Raw genomic sequence first — 20,583 nt, 5'->3', positions numbered from 1 at the left:
CATTTTTTAAGAAAAACACAGCAGAACAAAAGTCGTAATTACAATAATTATACAATCTTTTTTTTTCTTTTACACATATTGGGTTTTTCACCCTGTTGTGTGTACAATGAATTGCTTTCATACTGTGAAAATCATTTGGCACAAAGTAAACAAGTGAAAAGCTCATCAAAGATTGAGTTTTGTTGAAACAGCCGATCTCCAGCTGCATTCCTTTCTTGTGTAAAGAATAATGGGGGCACAGCAACAGAAATTGGGGTGTTGGGGTTCGGCCTGGAGCATTTCAGCGGGCCTGAAGTGCTGGCTTACTGAATCTAAAGTAGTCACCACCTACACTCAGTGCCAGTGTAGTAAACAAAGGAATCACAGCCATTGGAGAGTAATGTACTTCTATCACCAGTAGCTCTGAGGTGCCTCTGTAACCATGTGCTTCCTCTCTATAATGCTGGTATTTAACAAACACAGTACAAGTTTCCCTGTTATTATAGAAACATGACCACATATCAATGCCTATGGTAGTATATATATGTATATATAAAAAACAATGTGTAAGCTTGAGCAACATCAACAGGTTTTCATACAAATAGGATCGAAAAAAATTAAGAGACAGTAGATCAGGTTAATCCCGTTAATTAACAAACGACACTTGGCTAGAAGTTGACTCTAAATATTGAGATACTGCAGCACCGATCACAAGAGGAAGCCACATTCAGATACGTAATACCGCACCTCCAGATAGTCATGGGAGACAGATGCGTGATTCTGACAATTAGCTGAAAATGCGTCTGCTGCTTTTGTTCTACTGATCACAGGACATAGGCATACCAGCAATGGTGTGTCATAGTCCCCCCCCCCCCCCACAAGACAGCAGGGAGTGTCCCCCGCCCCTGAAACCCTCTCCGTGTGATGGAATGTGTGGAGGGTTTGAGGGGTACTGGGGGGAGGGGGCGTAGACTGGAATGAGTTGGTGTCCTGTGTTATTGCAAACCCCTCGCTCTCCCAGCGGGTTTAAACCCTAGTCTCTGCTTGCCATCCCCTCCTCTCTCTTCCTCTAAGCTCCGCACAAGTGCAAAATCCTTTTTGTGTGGTGTTTTTTGTCTGTCTCTTTATTATGTCCCGCCTCTTGAAGGCAGGGCCAGGGGGCGGGGTCGAGGGCGGGGACACACCCAAACCAACCCCCGCCTCCCTCAGCCACAGGAGATGACGGTGAAGCGTTTGGAGATGCAGGACATGTTGTGCAGGACGATGCCCAGGAGGAAGAGAAGGACGCAGGCCACCAGGATGACGGTGCACACCCCGGACCAGGTGGAGCCCTTCCCCCCTGGCACCCGCCTCTCCCCCACCTCCCCCTCCGGCCCCTCCAGCCCCACCCCAAGGGGCTGCTGCTCGGGCACTGCCACTACGGCCACGCCCTTCTGCTGCCCGCCAGGCAGGAGCCGGCAGCCCAGGTCGCCCGGCAGCAGGGCCCGCTCCTTGGCGACGGGCAGTGGCAGCATGTAGCAGCCGTTGCTAGGCAGCCGGATGAAGACGGGCGTGTGCTCGGAGGCGTGCGGAATGGCGATGACGGTGACGATGTCCGGGTCGTCAGGGAGCTGGGACACCGAGAGGCCCGCCGGCAGCTTGGTGACGCCCCGGCACCAGGGGCACCGGATCTCCTTCTGGCTGGTCCTCATCTGGGTCAGGCACACTGAGCAGCAGGTGTGCCGGCAGTCCAGCAGCTTGGGCCGGCGCCGCGGGCTGTAGTAGTTGAAACAGATCTGGCACTCCAAAATCGAGTCCTGGGAGAGCGTTTCCATTTTTGATTGTATCTACACTCTTTTTTTTGGATGTTTTTTGTCTTTTTCCACCTCCCAGCTGTTTAATTGACCGCCTTCTCTGTGGGGTCAGAAGTGCCGATTTCAGTCAGTCAGAGGAGGCAAAACCAGACGGGGGCCAGTAGAGGGTAAATCCAGCAGGAGTCTAACCAGGACCTTCGTTGCTCGAGCCCTGCTCTCTCTCCCCCTGCCTGCGGATGCCTCGGTGTCAATGGCGTGTCACGCTGTAATCCGCATTACATCTTTCCTTGATCTGTGAAACAAGGGAAAGGACAGCATTAATCACGGGAAAGGGGGTGGGATGCCTCGTCCCGTCCAGGGGGGTGAGGGGTGAGGGGCGACGCTCAGATTCATTATCAGAGAGATTACAGTCAGGAATCACCTATCAAGAACAAACACATCAGCGGGAATGAAAAGCATGTTGGCTCTTGCAGTGGCGGGCCGTGCAAAGGCCCAGTGAAAAAATCGAGGCCAAAAGGATACGCCCAGATGTGAGAGGGGACAGGAAATGGCGCTGCGGTTATGCCTGAGTCACACGTTTTTACCGCCGCTCCCGCCCGCTTGGCCTAGGGAGAGACGTAGATCCACGCGAGCGATCGGCCGGCAATTCACGTCTTTTCTGGATGGGCGCTTTTCATTGGAAAGGTTATTTAAACTGCAACACCGAGAGAGGCTCGTCAGGACTCCACTGCTTGGGAATTTTTGAGTTCACAGATGGAGAAAGAGAGAGAGAGGCAAAAAACTCCCATGCAAGGGAATTATTCGTTTTAAACATCAAGTCTGTCCTCCCACATTTTGAGCAACTGAGGGAGACTGACAAAATGTCAACCATACCGAGAGAGGGACCCACAGCCCCACTAGCAGCCCAGTTTGTGGCCGCATGCCATAGCCTGACAGACGGAGACTGCAGTGACAGTGAGCTGCAACACCAATAGTAAGCTGACAAAAAATACATATATCACAATAATTACTTCATTAATAATTGATCAATTTACAGTTTATTGTAGTATGCACTCCGTTGGGTTTATTGTTGTTAATTGTTTATCAACCTAACCTGTATGTATACCTGTGTTCTTTTAATCTGTATGGTTATATTTGATTAATTGCTGAATTGTTCATGTTGTTGCTTTGGCAACACAACAATTGTCTTTCCTGCCAATCAAGCACCTTTAATTTTTTCTTAATTTTTTTTTTTTTTTGAGAGAGAGAGAGACAGAGAGAGAAATAGAAGGGGTGGAGAGGGAGTGGGTCTGAACTAAAACTCTACAGGAAAGAGCCAGCACACAGGCCAGCTCCAAAAGGCTGCATTTACATTATTATCATTTAGACAAAGAGCGACTTTCGTAGGTTACAATTTTACGTTAGCCATTGTACAGCTGGATATTTACTGATGCAACTGTGTGTTAAGTACCTTGCCCAAGGGTGCAGAAGCAGGGAATCAAACCAGCAACCTTTCGGTTACGAGCCCTGCTCATTACCTCTATGCCACACTGCCGCCCATTTCTGCCACTTGCTTGGACTGCAGAGCAGGCGGTGTGATTTGAGGGATGAATCACCGCAGATAAATACCTAATGACAGAGGATCGTTTCCTCAGTCTGACCCATCCCCGACAGCCTTAAACCCAGGTCTGTTTACCCAGCATGCATCAGAGGACAGCACCCCTAACGCTTTGAATCACACAAACAATCCAGAGGACAGAAAGAGCCCCTATTTTTTTTCCAAACAAGCCACATTCCCTCTGAGCGCCTCAAGGTGCCCTTCCAAATTCTCTGCCCACGTACCCCGTCCCACTTTAATGGGGCTTGTCAGTAGTCCAAACCCAGTCAATCACCTGCCGTCACGGTGCGAGCACTGAATGATGTGGAAAACTCCATATGTTACTGAGCGGCTCCTGGTTGTCCACTTAGTCCACAATAACCTGCACAATTTCAGGTCGTTAGCATCAACAGTCACCCCAATTTGTCAGGTTCTGCCTGGAGCAGAAGTGTTCATTCTCAGTCAGACCCCCCTCCCCTTCACTTACTACACCCTCGCTGGGCGACCTAGTTACCCACCATCAGGACTGCTGGAAACGCATGCAGACTCCACACAGACGGAGGACAGCTTGCCCTTGGAGAAGCAGTCAAAGAATCAAGGGCGCTGATGAATCCCTCCCTAAGTCAGGGATTTACTTTGATCTGATTCGAACACCCCACGGCTCAATTTTCCCCTATACTCCTCTTGCCTCCCTCTCTTTCGCTCTCTCTTAATCTACCTCCCGTGCCTCTCTTTCTCTTTCTATCCTCCTCTCCCTCTCCTTCTCTCTCTATAACCCCTCTCTCTCTATCTTCCTTTATCCCTCTCTACCTCTCTTTTTTTCTGTCTATTCCTGTCTCCCTCTCCTTCTTTCTCTATCCCGTTCTCCTTCTCTCTATCCCTCTCTTTCTTTCTATCCCTCTCTCACTCTCATTCTCTCAATACCCCTCTCCCACTCTCTATCCCCCATCCCCCTCTGTCTCCCTCTTATTCTCTGTCCCTCTATCTCTCCCTTTCCTTCTCTCTCTATTCCCCCCTCTCTCTCTGTTTTTTTCTCTTCTTCTCCCTCTCTCCCTCTTCTTCTCTCTTCTTCCTAAATGAAGAGTTCCCAGCCCTAGCATGTGGAAGCCATACATGTAAGAGAAGTGGTTTAACATGCTCTGTGCTTCCTGCACACCAGATCGCCCCCCCCCCCCCCCCCCCCCCCCGTCAAAGAAAGGACCCCCTCCACAGCCTCTCAGAAGTTCACAGTCATTTGGAATCATCCAGGAAGCTCCGTTAAATGTCACTGAATTTTGATTGTCTCAACTCTTTCCGGTGGCTTTGAACCGCAGCCTGGGACAGCTTGTGACAGCCGTGAGGCCACGCGGCGAGGTTACTGCTGCATAGCTCAGGGTCCCCTATGCCCGCGCGGTATCAGCACAGAGATTATTACTGGGAGCAAGCAAACAGCAGAGAGATGCGTTCTGACACATATAGCACAGACCTTCCAACCCAAGCTCTCATGACCTTGCTGTACTGTCATGCCAGCATAACGATGCTGGAGCATAAGGGTAACGTTAGTCACCCCTCTTTATAAATAACATCACAGTACCATATATTATATATATAGGAACCACTATACAAGTACTGTAGCAGCATTATTTATTTGTTTATGCAGGCCGTATCCAGGGCAACTGGGATTGCTGACATTTCACATTTCACACGTGCGCTCAACCCACTTCCGCATCTGTGTCTCTGGCAGAGCGTCACTCGCCCCCCAGAGCAAAGGCGTGGTCACTGTCCCGCGGAGATAGTGTCCCTCGGACCCCCACACCTCTCATCCAGAGGCCTCATCGACACCTCTGTGCCCGCCCGTAAACCAGCACCCAGGTCACAGAGCAGGAGTCCTTGATATACAGGTCACACCATGACTGCTACACTTTTAGCCTTTAACCCTGCCTGCTCACACCTGCAAGCCCCCCCCCCCCACCCCCTCTCTCAGCCTGATCGCACCTGGCCCCTCAGGATCTCTCAAGATCCAGAACCTCATCAGATTCAACTGTAATTTACTGCAAGAGCTATAAAGACACTGTACATAACAAGCACACTGCATGAGAGCACGTGTTATGACACTACAATGGGATCCCGGTGTTAAGTCACTAGAACAACCACTAACAGCCACAAGCATATCAACAGTCTCTGTGGTCACTGACTTAAGGTCAACTTTTAGTAATCACAATCAAAACAAAGGGAAAGGATCTGCTTCCAGTTTTGGCACAATTCTAGCGAAAAAAGAGTCACATTGCAGAAATGTTTCTGTACCTGAACTGTACAGCCATGTATGATTTTCTGCCTGTAGTGAGGACAAAAGACATTGAAAAGTAGCACATGTCAGAGAGGATGCGTGTGTCAGAGGGGACACAGAACGGCCCGTTTCCATGAGGACTAACGAGAGTTCCGTCAGCGTGCGCACGTGGTGGACACGCAGTCCACATGACAGGTGGCCATGCCTGACACGTACATACAAACACACACACAGGCTCTCTGCAGACTTGAGCGCAGGCAACGCTGCCAGCCCCACCTCACACACTTCCAGCCCGGACAGAGGAACGCCCGTCCGTCCACAGGAGTGAAAGCAAGCCAGCGTGAAATACGCACTGAGACCAGAGGAGAGACGAGTGACCGCGAGAGACAGCCACCGGGAAACGATAAAAGGGGAGGAGAAAAGACAAAGCCAAAGATGAGCCTGTCACCTGCAAGCGCCAAATGCCAAGCAGACGCACGTCAAAAGGAAATGACTCCCTGACCCTTCCTCTGGGGGACGTCTGAAGCCTCTGAACAAACAGCCAAAGCGCCCTGCGTGAACCCTTACTTCGAACCGAGCACGCAGTGATTTCAAAGTGTTTCAGAAACTCCCGTGCCGATGATCAAGGCAGCTCTGAAGCTTCCCTGCGACGCATTACATTGCATTACATTACTGTCATTTAGCAGATGCTCTCATCCAGTGCAACTTACATAGGTCACAAAAGACAGACATCGCTTTAATGGCAGCCGAGGCTGCCTTCTCCTTCCTTCCCTCCTCTGTTAAACTGGGCATCCGAATTCATTCTGTTCCCCCTCACCCACTACTGTCTGATTAAGCTTCCTGTCCTCTCAAGACCACCAAGCAGCACTGATCTGAGGTCAGTGTCTCAGTATCCAAAGTGTTTTATGTGGGAGTCTCTTTTAGAAATAGAACATGTACCACATGTGTTTGTGAAACCAACCTCTACAACACTATCTGGTCGTATGCATGCTACCGCCATCCTATGTTGAACATATTTAGCATACTCTGTCATTTTTCACAGTGCCCAGAGCGCAGTGGAGGCATGTATTATTCATTCGCTTGGAAAGCACGCTGTTCCAGCATGACCTACAGAGCTTAGGTATTTACAGACATTGTGAGCATCGGATATGTATTGCATATGTATTGTTAAATTCCTTCTTTGGGTATACATCAGCAACACCCCAGCCCCAGGGTTTGAACCTGAGCTACAAGTCCAGAGCCATTTCCAGAAAACTACATATGTAGAGGACATTTGAGTGTGGTTAAAAAATAAAGTGTCCTTGAGAAGGAGACAAAGGTACACGTTTCCAGTCCTACGAGCCGTGAACCGATGCAGCAGTATGGCTATGTGGGCACCAGGATGCTCAAACACACACAGATGGACAGCCAGATGAAGAGACGAGCAGCCGACTGCCACGGGGGACGTTCCGGTGATTTCCACTCGGGGGGGTGGGGACCCCTCCCCTCGCCCAAACGCTGGCGGCATGCAAACTGCCTGCGATTATGGGGGCACCGGACCATGGGCGTGACGATTACCCACATTGAGGCTCCTCTTCTGCTGCATCAGAAGAGGTGTGAGGGGCACATCTCCAACAGCAAGCCTACAGAACTGTGGTCCCCCATTTTAGTTCAGTCAGTTTTTTTCCTGAACCTCCAAAAGGCATCCCTCATATAAGTCAACAGTAGGTCCAGCTAACTAAGCCAAACCCAATTAGAAATGATCAGTGCTAGGGGCAAGCAAAACAAAAAACACTTTTAAAACATTCTTATACAGAAGACATTACACAGCAAAATCAATACTTCTAATTCAACACAGAAAGTGTTCATTTAAGTCTGACAAGTATCTATATTGTCACACTTTTACAGTTGTTGTGTTGAATGGACACTTTTGGTTTTTCTGTGCAACTCATCCTAAAGCATGTTTTTCCCCTATCCTTCGTACACAGATGGTTAGGTGAAATCACATTCGTCCACCAATAACAGGACAGGATGAGGTCTGCGACAGCGGAGCTGAGCCAAGTCGGCCTACAAGGCCCGACGAGCGCACCCCCACCTTCCCCTTTGCCCCCCCTCTCCACGTGCACCGGCAGCTGCTGGCTCACACCGATAAATAACAGCCCTATTTTCACCAGGGGTGGGGGTGGATGGATACGCCATTGTCTCCGTGGCCCGCACGCTTCGCCAGGAGAAAAGAGGCACAGACGGATGTGCGGCCCTGTGCTGTCAACAGGATGTCATTCAGAGACAATTTAGAGTCCATTCAGCGCCTTCGCCCAGGACCTGACAGAAAGGGAAAGGGGGGGTTTAAGAGAGGCGGTATGAAAAGCGAGGCCCTCCTACCTCATCCACGACGCCTTTCATAGACGTCCCCGATCCAACGCTCTCGCCAGAAGAAAAAGGCCTAAATAGGGCTGTTTGTGCCCCAGAAAAGCCTGCTGTATTTTGGGCTCCTCTCTCTCCCCCACCAATATCCTGCCAAATTAACAGCATCAGCAGCCTTGAAGTAAACGACATCCCATGTTTCTTGTTTTTTTAAAAAACAGGCTCTTTTTCTTTTAGCAACTACACTACTTATATATATCAGGGTTGGCGACGGCTCTTCAGTGAATGGCGTGCCGGCGTGACACGTTGTCACGGGGCCTCGGCAGCAAACTGTCTCGAGGCGGCAGAGTGGCCCCATGTGGCCTTTCTCCCCTGTCGTCAAAGTCAGGCAGACTCTGATACGATCTGACCTGAAGCCCTGCTATGCTGTTATCCATCACTTTAACGTCCGTTAAAGAGTCCTGTCTGCGCACGCTTCCCTCCTATAGTGTTAATGTGCTCCGCTGCTCCACGCTCCATGTTTTTAATGTCACTCCTCCTCCTCCCCCTCCGCTGTCCCACCTCCGGATCGTTACTTTTCTCAACATTTAAAGGTTGGTAAGTTTCAGCCTGAGTTATTCCAGTGCCATCTGGAGGTTACTCTCTCGGTCCTAGCTCGGCCAAACTCCCATGACAGGGCCGATCTGGCGAAAGGGAGGGAGGCAGAGTTCTCCAGCAGTGCCGGCCTCTCTGCTGCCAGCTGTAAGCGCGTATATGCTCAGCAGCGGCCCTCTCCCAGGTCCTCACAGCTCAGACATGACTTACATACGCCACCCTACCAAAAGACATGGGACAAGGGTAGTTATGAATAACATGTCTTCATTACAAGAAATGAATAGCGTTGAACAGGCCGTATCCTTTGGTCTCCATGACCTCTTTCATCATAGATTGTCTACTCTTTTCTAGGAGAAAGCTGGTGGTGTTGTGCCCCACTATTCCTTTAAAGACTTAGTAAGCTCCACTTCTGTAAGGGTCGTTTTCACCTTTCCCTAATGTTACATTCCAAGTTATCCAAAGATGTTCTGTCAGGCCTCTGTGCCGGCCATTGTGATGTTCTGATGTTATTCTCTTCAATTACAGGGAGTGTCCTATGACTGTGCAGTATCCATTTCTAAAGATGGATCCTGTGGAAGTTCAGATTAAGTACCTTATGTAAGGGTACAGCAGCAAGATCTGTGGAGGACTCAAACCTGTGCCATGTCATTGCCTAAATTCACACCTGCTAACACCGATTCAAACCTGTGCTAAACAGTCGCCTAAATCCACACATGCTAACACAGATTCAAATCTGCACCACACCATCACCTAAACCCACATTTACTAACAGATTCAAACCTGTGCAACACCATGGCCTAAATCCTCACCTGCTAACACAGATTCAAACCTGTGCAACACCATGGCCTAAATCCTCACGTGCTACACTGTCATCTAAACCCACACCTGCTAACACAGATTCGAACCTGTGCAACACCATGGCCTAAATCCTCACATGCTACACTGTCATCTAAACCCACACCTGCTAACACAGAGCCCTAAAATGGGTGCAAGCCTTCATCTCTACAACAAGATGAAGAGATTTCCTGCTCTATGAGATCTTTTATCCTTTACCAGGGCTGTTTGGCGTTTTACTTGGCATGTCTTTTATTTAGAATCAGATATGGGTGTTCCTTTTTTCATACACTTCACACTGATACTGATTTTTAACAAACAGCCTGTAACCGCGGTTCCTGTCACCATCAGTGGAAGCAGCTCCAAATCAACGGTACAGACTATGCAAACTTTGGAAAAAAAAATCAAAGCAGAGAAGGCTAAACATACCTTACACATTACTGACAGCTAACAGCTTGTTCATCCTGAAGCGTTTTGTATTTGCTACACAGACGGACACAGAGTACGTTTTTCACAAATTAACTGTGCTAGGTTCTTCCGAGAAAAGAAGCTGAAAAGTCAACCTTCAAGTTACATTACATTGGCATTTAGCAGGTGCTCTTACATAGGTTACAATTTTTTACATGTTACTCATTCATACAGCTGGAAATTTACTGAGGCAGTTGTAAATACCTTGCCCAAGGGTATGACTCCTGTTCTCCAGCCACACACCTGTATTTAAAAGGCCTTTATTTAGGCAGATGTTAACCAATGGGCTGATTCACCTAGACAAAGACAATTATACTTACAAAAATGCAATCAGTTAACAATTAACAGATTTGGATGCAGCTTGATGAAACAAGATCTGTTATTGGTAGGTTTGAAATGAACAGAAGAAACAGAGCCCTTAAATATTTAACATTTTAAACGATTGACACAAACACTGTTTCTAGGGGAGGCAAATGCTCTCCTTCACACTCCCGTTTCCCCCTAAGGAGAGCAGGCCAAAAGCATTTAACCAAGCCTCACAACTTCATCCTCACACACTCACACACACAACAGCTATGACCTAAAAACGTCAACTGCGCGGCGTCATAACGAGTGTCCTCTGGCGTTACTGTACGCTAATGGCAGCACTGATCTATGTGAGTGTGTGTGGCAGTGCAATGCACAGCCTATTGACTTTGCAGCTGATCACACGAAAGCAGCACTTATTTCATCTGATAGGCAAAAAAACTGTCACGGAACAACGAGCCTCTGTCTCTACAGCGGAGATTACCGAGGGAATCACGGAAAAGATCAGTGAGCATCATTGCATCATCACCTCTTCAGACTGCATCTCAGTTCTAACTCAATCCCCACCCCCTAATACCTGCTACTTCTATTATTTGTATTACTTGCTGTGTATTTTACATGTAGTATCGCAGTTTGTTTTGGATACTGTGATCTAGTGACTGTGATGTATGGTAGTGTGTGTACTTGGCTTCCCTTAGTTTCTAGGCTGTCTAGTCAGATTAGCACAATTTAACTTGTGGTAGGGGTTGAATAGTGTTATCTGGTGTTAGCCTGGTCTGACACTGTTGCTCATTCAACTTGAATGGATACACTTCTGTTATTTTGTGCTGATAGTCGCTCTGGATAAGAGTGTCTGCTAAACGAATGTAATAGTGATGTAATAATAGTTTTATTTATAGTGTTGCACGGACCCAAAGAACTTCATCGACCCTATTCTTCCTCACTCCAGAGTGCACTGTGTTACTGCATTCGCTGCAAGCCTCAGGCTGGTGAACCCGCGTCCCAGGTGATAAACAAACATGTTACACAATCACAAGCCAAGCCCAGCTCCTTATCGATGATTACTTTATTATTTCATGTAAACACGGCAGGTGGAATGGCAGAGATAAGCATTCCTGTGTTCTTTTCGAGAAACAAGGCGGCCGCTGAGCTCCCCCCAGACTCCCCCCCTCCCCCTTCTCACCTTGGCTTCCAAAGCGTCTACGCAAAGATTGAGTGCAGCGAGAGATTTTTCATCCCGCCCGGTGCCGCCATCCAGACCGTCTGTAAACACGGGAGGGCCGATCGGATCGATGGCGTGATTGGCACCGCTCCGGAGCGGCCGGGAGCTGCTCGGTTTTAGCAGCCCAGACGAATTGCTGGCACTTGGGGCAACAGGTCCAGGGGGGGCCATCTCCGAGGATGTTAAACACCTGCATTCTCTAAGGAGACTTTTAACATCCCTGGAGACAGAATCAAACATTCTCTCTGTCTTGACACGCTTTCAAACCAGACAGGTGCGTGCTGACAGGTGACGTTCAGATCCGGTACGCTGTGGGTTCGGCAGGCTCGTTTCTCCTATAGGTTTTCATTCTGTCAGTTTTGGGTGCCAGCTTCTGCGTTTTCAGGGTTGCATGGGATCAGGTGCACCTTACTTCATAAGAAGGCAGTTTAGAGGGTATGGCTGTCGAGTGGGGAAGTCATAATGGGACCTGTAGTTCCAAATAAGGCTTCAAGCCATTCACACTTAGTTCTATTTCGATTTTATATGGCTGCCAGTATAGCACAGTGGTGAGGAGCAGGGCTGATAACCAAAAGGTTGCTGGTTCAATTCCCCACTGGGGCACCACTGCTGTACCCTTGGGCAAGGTACTTAACCCAGAATTCCCTCAGCAAATATCCAGCTGTATAAATGGATAACATGGAAAAACTGTAACCTATGTAAAGACGCTCTGGATAAGAGCATCTGCTAAATGTCAATAATGTAATTTATTGCACACTGTTCTTGGGAGTAGCATGAGAAACATGTCTGAAACATCTAAAAATGGCTTTGAACTTGACATTGGGAAAGACATCTCAGGCCTGACCTGAAGACATACTGAGGCCTGAGTCTTCGCCGCTCCAAGATCCTGAGACTTAGTGTTTTGATGTTTCCCTTGCTAACCCACCCAAGCCACTTTAAACACCAACACACACACACAGTCTCACACTGATGAGTGCTCACTTCGCTCAGAAGAAGCAATGAGACAGTGTGTACACGTTCAGACTTCTGACCAATTCTGACCAAACTTTATTTACAGGCATATTCTACTCTGTATTTTGAAGTACTTCAAACTCTATTCCCCACCTAGAATCCCATCCGGGAACCATTTAAACAGAGGTGAGGGGCAGTAATGAATTTCTTCAGGCTGGCATTTTCAAAGACACAAACATTTCTTCATAAGTAAAATAGCTGGGAGAAAATAAGTGCTGTGGAGCAAAAGCCCTCACAGTCACCAAGCTATTAATGTCATTTAAAGGACAGCTATCAAGTTTTTCATCCTGTGTTTTTCTTTAGATGTCTAAGCTGAAAGAAAAGCATGGTGCCTTTGATGTTTTTGACCCCCCCACCCCCCACATCCTGCCGAATTCAAACGCTGTAAAATGAAAAACGTCTCTCGGTTGTGATGGATGAAGGGGCAGCAGGCGATATTTGTGTGCGACGGGCAGCAACGAAGTGGGCTATAACAAGGGCACGGCACGCAAACACGTCTGTCTGACAGCAATTTCCCTGTGAATTCGGCAGGAAACGCCACACGGAGTGGCGCAATCGCTCTCCCGCATCTCCCCCGGTTATGGTCTGCCAAATATGGCAACCGTGCAGTTCTGTGAGAAAAGTGTCTTGGGAACGTTCGAACAGTTAACAGAGGACTTAGAAAAGTCAAGCGGGCTTTGATTAGTTTATAACGCAAAGTATACAGTACAGTAAATTGTACAGTAAATAATGCAAAGTATAGTAAAGTAATGCCATCCATGGAAACATACCTCCCTGTTGAATGAATCTGTATGCAAAATGTTTTGGAGTAGCCTGCCAGGACTGGTGTCCCTCAATGCTTTCCACCACCTGAAGTCCACTCGGGCAGTCTTTTGGTAAGAGATTATCTTTATTCACACAGGCAGTCTGAGGACCAGTGATTCTAGCTGCAAACACCAGAGGCAGATCAATCCAAAAAATTCAGTATCATCCAAGCAATCCTGTTCATGGGTGTAATGTCTCCCAAGCTAGTCTGTGCACTAATACGCGGTAAACTGAAAAACCTAGCAATATTAAACTGGTCTCACTTTATATACAATGCCCCCAAAACCTGTATATTTAAACAAATAAATAAATAAATATATATATTTAAATACTGTTTACCCCACACAGAAACTACTGTCTAACTACCACATTCAAGTTGTTTGATACACATGTAATTACAGAAACCTCAAATAAAAAGTTTAAGTTTAAGTAGCCTACCTTATAAGTATTATAAGGAAACGTGTACGTAATTAATAAAGTCTTATAATTATACATAAATGTAACTTTGTTAAAAAAGGACCAGTGAATCTCTGTTCTGCCCAGGCTACAAGGGTGAAGAAACTAACAGCACCCATGCACCCACCAACACAAATTTCAGCTTAAAGACCTCTATCCCACTACAACTGACCTCATTATTCCCCAAAATTCCTCATTTATGTTTCTTTTCAACAATTAATGAATGAGGTAGTAATTATCAGTAACTCCCTAACAGCAACAGCAAAAGTAACCCCCTACAGGCAGTCCCTTACCCAGAAAAACCTACATTACCCACAAAGTTTGAATCATGACGTTCTAACTGCGTCAGTAGGCCTCCAAGGGCTGGTCTTAACAGCCATAAGCTGTTTGTACTTAATCGTTTTTTTTTTTTTTTTTTGTGGCCCCGGCAGAAGCCAGCGTTTTCTGCCCGCTCTGTCACACTCCTTTCTGCTCCTTCAGCTCCTCGTGCTCCAGTCTACGACGCCCACGTCTAACCTCCTCGGACGGGCAGACAGCGATCAGCTCGCTGTCCACTCACCCCCACGGCGCACAGGCAACCCGGAGGCCTGGGGGCGGGGATGGGGCGGCCTTGTCAAATGCTGGACATGGAGAGGCCTGACCTTTACGGGCGAGCGGGGCTCTGTGGCATGACCTTACAGGAAAGTGCAAGCCAGCAGCTCTCCCCGTGTGTGTGGGCGTGGGCCGGCAGGCAGCGGGTCACAGGTTTTGATCCCGCCTGGGACGCCCCCAGGTAAAGAGCCTAACCTGACCTGCTTCAGCACGTATCCAGCTACACACCTGGACAACATCAAATTCTACAAGGAAATAAATTATATTCAATTTGAAAAATGATGATTTATTATTATTACTTCTTACTGTTGTTATCATTGTTCTCAGTAATAATAAAATCATGATTAAAAATAGGAAAACAGCTAAAAAGAACTAGCAAGAGTTAGCTGTAAATGTAGTTGTATTTGTAAACAAAAATGCTTATTACTTATTATTGTTCTTGATTATCACTATTCTCAGTAATGATAACATCATCATTGGCCATAAGAAAAGCAATCCTAAAAAAAACAGCAAAAACACTTTGTAAGTTGTAGCTGCAGGTGTAAGCTGTAAGCAAAAGTACACTGAAAACCATCCTACCACAGGCTGCGATGGGACTTTCCCTCACAACCGCTAACAGCTGGCTAGAGGAGAGGCTGACCTACACCGTGCTCTGGACTGGAGGATGACTATGCAGCGTCACGGTCAAATCACGCTGGTGGCCTCCTGGCAGTGCCAGGGAAACAGGACCTTCCCACACAGCCTGGCTGTGGGCTTCAGCTTCGCCAGCTGGCATGCTTCACTCCAACAGAGAGCGCGCGGCCGTCTCTCTCCAGCCAACACAGAGAAAGCCTACTTTACCACAATTATTGGCCACAACACCGTCAGAACAACCGTTCCCTGTGACCACATCCTCACAGGCTGATCTGAAATCTTCCATTCTTTTGATTTGTTTTAGGTTGTAGTCTTAAAGTGGATTGCGCACCTGCAGTTACATTACTACATTACATTACTGTCATTTAGCAGACGCCCTTATCCAGAGCAGGTTGCACAGGTTACAGTGTTTGCATGTTATCCAATTATAGATCTGGATGTTTACTGAGGTAATTCTGGGTTAAGTATCTTGTCTAAGGGTACAACAGCAGTGCTCCAGTGGGGAACTGAACCGGCAACCTTTCAGTTACAAGCCTGGCTCCTTACCACTATGCCACACTACCGCCCCTTTGTACTATAATATATGTGATATGCTGGAATGCGATACACAAGTTCTAGCCTGCCGTATGTGAAAAGGCTCTGAGACTCTAAGCCCTTGCTTAAGCCTCTAGTACATTTGTTACAAAGCAATGCGGAAGCCAGAGACCTTGGGAAAGAGGGCAGTACATTGAGGGATAAGAAACACATACACAATGGACACTAAAATGAAGATGAAGTAATAAAGGTGGCAGGAGCCTGGCATTTAGCAACAAAAGAGAGACGTCACGCACAGAACCCCTCCACTGTTCTGTCAGACAGGGAGAGATAATAGCAGTGCACACTGGAAGCGTGCAGGCACACATGCACAACACTTTCCTTTCAATGTTAATACGCTGGAACATGTGTAGGATGCTCTTACACTGCCCTTCTACAGGCAGTGTTCTCTTCCAGAAACACGCTCAAACACATATAGAACACACTTTTTCAATGCTATTCCGCTAGCAGCGTTTTCTTTCAAACACATGTAACACACGTATTCTTGGTATTCCACAGGCAGTGGTCTGTTTCAGAAACATGTTGAAAGACATGTCTGTTCACCCTGTTCCATCCCACTTGTCCTTCGTGGCTTCAACTGATTCTGAAGGGGTCTTAGTAGGCCCAGCCATGCTAGATAAATGAATATGATTCACTGCATCGTATTCTTAAAACATATAGAGGCGGTTGGACCAGAAACAATAATTTTCCCTAATTCAACGCATAGTCTCCTTGTGAGCATCCAGCCAGCCTCATGGTAAAAGACTGAGGTCTCTTCTCAACCCTGCAAGCTGTTCATGCAGATAACAATAAGTAGAAACAGTAATCTCACTTGACTAAGGCAACACAGAAGCAATCAACAGTGGAGTCTACGTGAGCTGTAGCTAAAGAATGTATGCTTTCATGTTATGATACATTGCTTTCCAATTTTGCCAGATTTGACCCCCAATTTAGCCTACCAGTTGTGCTACTTTTCTTGCTATTCCAGTGGTTTTTGGCTATATGCTAACAGTTAAAACACACCTGCAATAAAGCAGCCAATCTTATACACAAAATCTTGTGTGCTGTAATTATGCATGAATAGAATTCAAGGAATAATTCTTTGAATAATTCCAAAGAAAGGCTAAGACCCAGCTGAGCAGCCCAAGACAACTGAAAGTCAAAACAACAATAACCATGATCAGAAAGTCAGTCAAATAGACACTAACTTACAAAGTCAGTAAATGAGAAATGCATAGTCACTCAGCGGGAGTCACATGGTCAGTCAATGATAAACATACAGTGAGTCAAATGCAGCCAATTAGTGAGAGCCACACAGAATCAACCAATAAGAATTATTATTAATATTAATAATTATCACCCAACTGGAACAACACACAGTCTGCCAGTCAGAACCAAATACAGCCAGTAAGTCAGTGCTAGCGACATATGATCAACCAAAGAAAACCACACACAATCAGCCAACTGGAACGACACACAGTGAGTCAATGAGAACTAACCACAGACAGTAAGCCAGTGCGAGCCACACATGATCAATCAATAAGAACAGCACAACGCAAGTCAAATACAGCCTGGCCACCCACGGTCCGTCAATGAAAACCACACTTAGGCGGTCAATGCGCTGAGTCAGACACCCACAGCCCAGCGTGTGCTCGGATCACGAATCAAGCCGTGCTGGTCACCGGTCGGAATGAGAACCCCCCGGGGAGACCTGCCTCGCAGCTTGAGCGGGTCTCAGTCACAGTCCCGGGCAGCCGATGACACACCCCGTCCAACGAGGAGGGAACAGGGCCCTCAGGCTCCAGCCAGGTCACCAACAGGACATTCACACACACAAAAAAAAAAAAAATGAAAAACGAGATCGCACAGGGAGAGGGAAAGAAAGAACAAATGAAAGAGAAAAAGGCAAGAAAGAAGAAAGAAAGAAAGAAATACACAGAAGAAGATGGAAAGAATGTGGGCTGGAAGGAGGTGTTGAATACATTTTCGGTAACAGAAAAAAAGGAGCAACTTAAGAGCCTTTGCAGTAGCAGTATGGTGCTCTCTGATGTGCAGTTCAATGCTTCATTACAGGAGCCATTAATTCTAATGCTCTCCCAACCGACGACAACACACACACACACTCACACCCTTCACTCTCGATGTTCCGCCTCAGCAATTAATTCAAGCAGGCCTCTGGCCCCCACCGCCACGCACCACCCACACAGCATCCCCACAGACTGAAAGGCGCAATTCAATTCAATTAATCAAGCATACCCTCTTGTTCTGCCTCCTCTCCTTCCAGGTGAGTCACATCAGAGGTTCTGCTCCAGTCTTTGCTACTGCCTCCAGAGGCAGGAGATGCCACTATTGCAGGGGTTTATTCCATTATTCAAACACGGAATACAGCTGTAGCTCCTTCAGCTCGCTGACATCTTCCTGCACATAAGGAATCCAACTTTGCACCGGACTGCATTTGCATTACATTATTGCCATTTAGCAGACGCTCTTATCCAGAGCATCTTACATAGTTTACAGTTTTTACTTGTTCTCTCTTTATACAGCTGGATGTTTACTGAGGCAATTCTGAGTTACGCACCTTGCCCAAGGGTATCACAGCGGGGAATCGAACCAGCAACCTTTCGGTTATGAGCCCTACTCCTTACCACTATGCTACACTACTGCGTTTGAGTAGAAAGCATTCTTCCATATTTTCTAGCAGGTGCAAATGAGTCAGGTTAGCCCATCTTAAATCAAGACAATCTGGGCACAATCTTCTCAGATCCTCTCTTGACCATCTCTGGTCTACCAGAACTGGCTTCCATTCCAACCCTAGCACAGAACACCAGATGATCACCTCTCAATATTCAAGTACTGAACACCTGCTTGGTTATTTCGAGCAACAGGGCACAGTATCTTGTTTTTTATTAAGCCTAGCATCTAGATGGAGGAAATAACTAAGGGCACGAAATAACTAAGGCTTTTGCTTCAACAGAGAGAGATTTATATACTGCAGTGGAAGGCAACTATTTTCTTTCATAATAGCATATCAAGTCCTTGCAATTGCTGAAATTACTACACACTGAGGAACAGAATGAGCCAGACAGATAAAAATGAGGTCCATGTTTGTCAATTTGCCAAGCCCAACAGTGTCTCCATAGTGCTCACCTGGTTTCCCATGACTACCTTTGCACGAGTGGACATCACACCCATGTGCGTGGGGCAGAATGCTGTATATTAGTGTCATGTTGTAGTAAGATGCTAATTAGCTTGGAAATAAGTCAACTCATCTCCACCACAAAGTAAATTCTTCTTTTGTACTGCAGCCACAGAGTGTTTCCTTTACATTACTGTCATTTAGCTGACACTCTTATGCAGTTCAGTTTACATTGGTTACAATTTGTACATGTTATCCACTTAAACAGCTGGATATTTACTGGGGAAATTCTGGGTTACGTATCTTGCACAAGGGTACAGCAGCTGTATCCCGGCGGGGAATCAAACCAGCAACCTTTTGGTTACGAGACCTACCCCTTACCGCTATGCTACACCACCACTCTTCAAATAACTGCCATCAATTACAAGGTAATCTAGAAGAAGCTGGGATTTCCTCTAAAAAGGAGACAGACCTGTTCATACGCAATCATTTATGTGTAATGGGCTTTAACGAGAAATAGCCAGTGTGACGAGAGAAAAGAAAACACCGGTCAGAATCAGTCAGGGAGTCCACGATGGTGCAAGACCCCTGCATGAGCCGTCCTGCAGAAACGCCCGTATGGAGGCCCAGCAGGGGGAACACACCTTCACGTCACTGACTGCTCCACAGTCCAGCAGTGTCCCTAAGAGATAGGCAAGCCCAGGGGGATCAGCACTTTCTAAATAAATTAGCTGGGGAAAACTGCTGAGCTTCGAGCTCTTAATTACATCAACTTAAAACTGAATTACAGGCAAACGCTGTCTGCAATAACTAATACTCATTAAATTGCCTTCGCCTCCATAGTCTTGCGCTCCATAATCAGGCTGGATCATTTTAACTGGCCGTCACTGTCCGATATATCGGAAGACATACTGCAATAATGAGAGCCATTTCGCTTCTCAAACTGCAGACGGAATCATTTTAAAGACAGCTGAAAGCGTTAAGATGTACAATAATCTGCAGTGAAATGATTGCTTTGTTTATTTTTAATCCATTTATTTTAAACAGACTGATTAATCTGGCCCCTTTCATTGAAACTGGACAGAAGAGAAATATTACCCCAACAGACCCTTTAATGTACAGTCATATCTGTGCTACAAAAATACATGACGATATAAAAGGGTCACAAAATATACTGACTTCATTTCCCTTCAAACTGAAATATTGACGTTTATACTTAAGCTCACTGATTGCTTTCTTTGCTCAGCTACACAGATATTTACTGAAGCCACTGAGAAATCAAGGAGAAAACAAGCGGAATTCAAACCTATAACATTCTGAATACAAGCCACACCATAATGCTGTGTGCACTGTGCCCTGTGGGCTGGGTGCATACAGATGACCCGAATTTACATTTCCTCAGCTTAGGAGAAACTCTCATCCAGAGCAACTGACATAGCTCATGGTTTGTACATGTTATCCACTTGTACACCTGTATATTTACTGGGGAAATTCAGGAAGTGCCTCACCTTGGAATCAAGCCAGCAACCTTCAGGTCATGAGTCCCGTCCTTTACCTCTCTGCCACACCACTGCCCGCACCTTGATCTCACAGATTGGCGCCTCCGAGTCAGGGACGATACTGCGTACACACACGAGCCTGCCTAATTGTTAATCCTGAACACCCCCCTCGGATCCTCCCGCTAAAGCTATTAATTCCTCAATTATACCTGTCATTGTGCAATGAGTAAAACGGCCCCCAGGGGGCATTTCTCATTATTGGGTACACAATTGTCATGTGCTGAGGGAAAAAAGCAGGCAGGCTTTTAATAATGTTTAGGATTCAGATTAAAACATGGCGGAGGCAGCGTCGGGGGGAACGCAAAGTGGGGGGGGTGTCCTCCGGGGTGAATATCACAGCACAATCAAATTAAAAGTCAATGCAAATTTACATCAAACGGCACCCGCACAAAATATCATTATTACACCTTTACCCCACGAGTCCAGAGAGGGATTAGCT

The 20,583-nt window shown here is 46.8% G+C and overlaps 1 protein-coding gene across 2 annotated transcripts in view; it reads right to left on the bottom strand.

Annotated features, from left to right (window-relative positions):
- Positions 1–870: 870 nt before the first annotated feature.
- The window catches only part of LOC118773486 (E3 ubiquitin-protein ligase RNF152-like), a 33,424-nt gene continuing 13,711 nt past the window's right edge, over positions 871–20,583 (bottom strand). For both annotated transcript variants that reach the window (XM_036522437.1, XM_036522438.1), the window contains exon 2: positions 871–2,064. In XM_036522437.1, coding sequence (XP_036378330.1) covers positions 1,185–1,793 — 609 coding nt within the window. In that variant the 5' untranslated portion in view covers positions 1,794–2,064 and the 3' untranslated portion in view covers positions 871–1,184. The remainder of the gene's footprint in view (positions 2,065–20,583) is intronic.

Source organism: Megalops cyprinoides, chromosome 2 (assembly GCF_013368585.1).
Source record: "Megalops cyprinoides isolate fMegCyp1 chromosome 2, fMegCyp1.pri, whole genome shotgun sequence".
In the NCBI taxonomy this organism is placed as follows: Eukaryota; Metazoa; Chordata; class Actinopteri; order Elopiformes; family Megalopidae; genus Megalops; species Megalops cyprinoides.
This window is presented reverse-complemented; position numbering and strand designations above follow the sequence as displayed.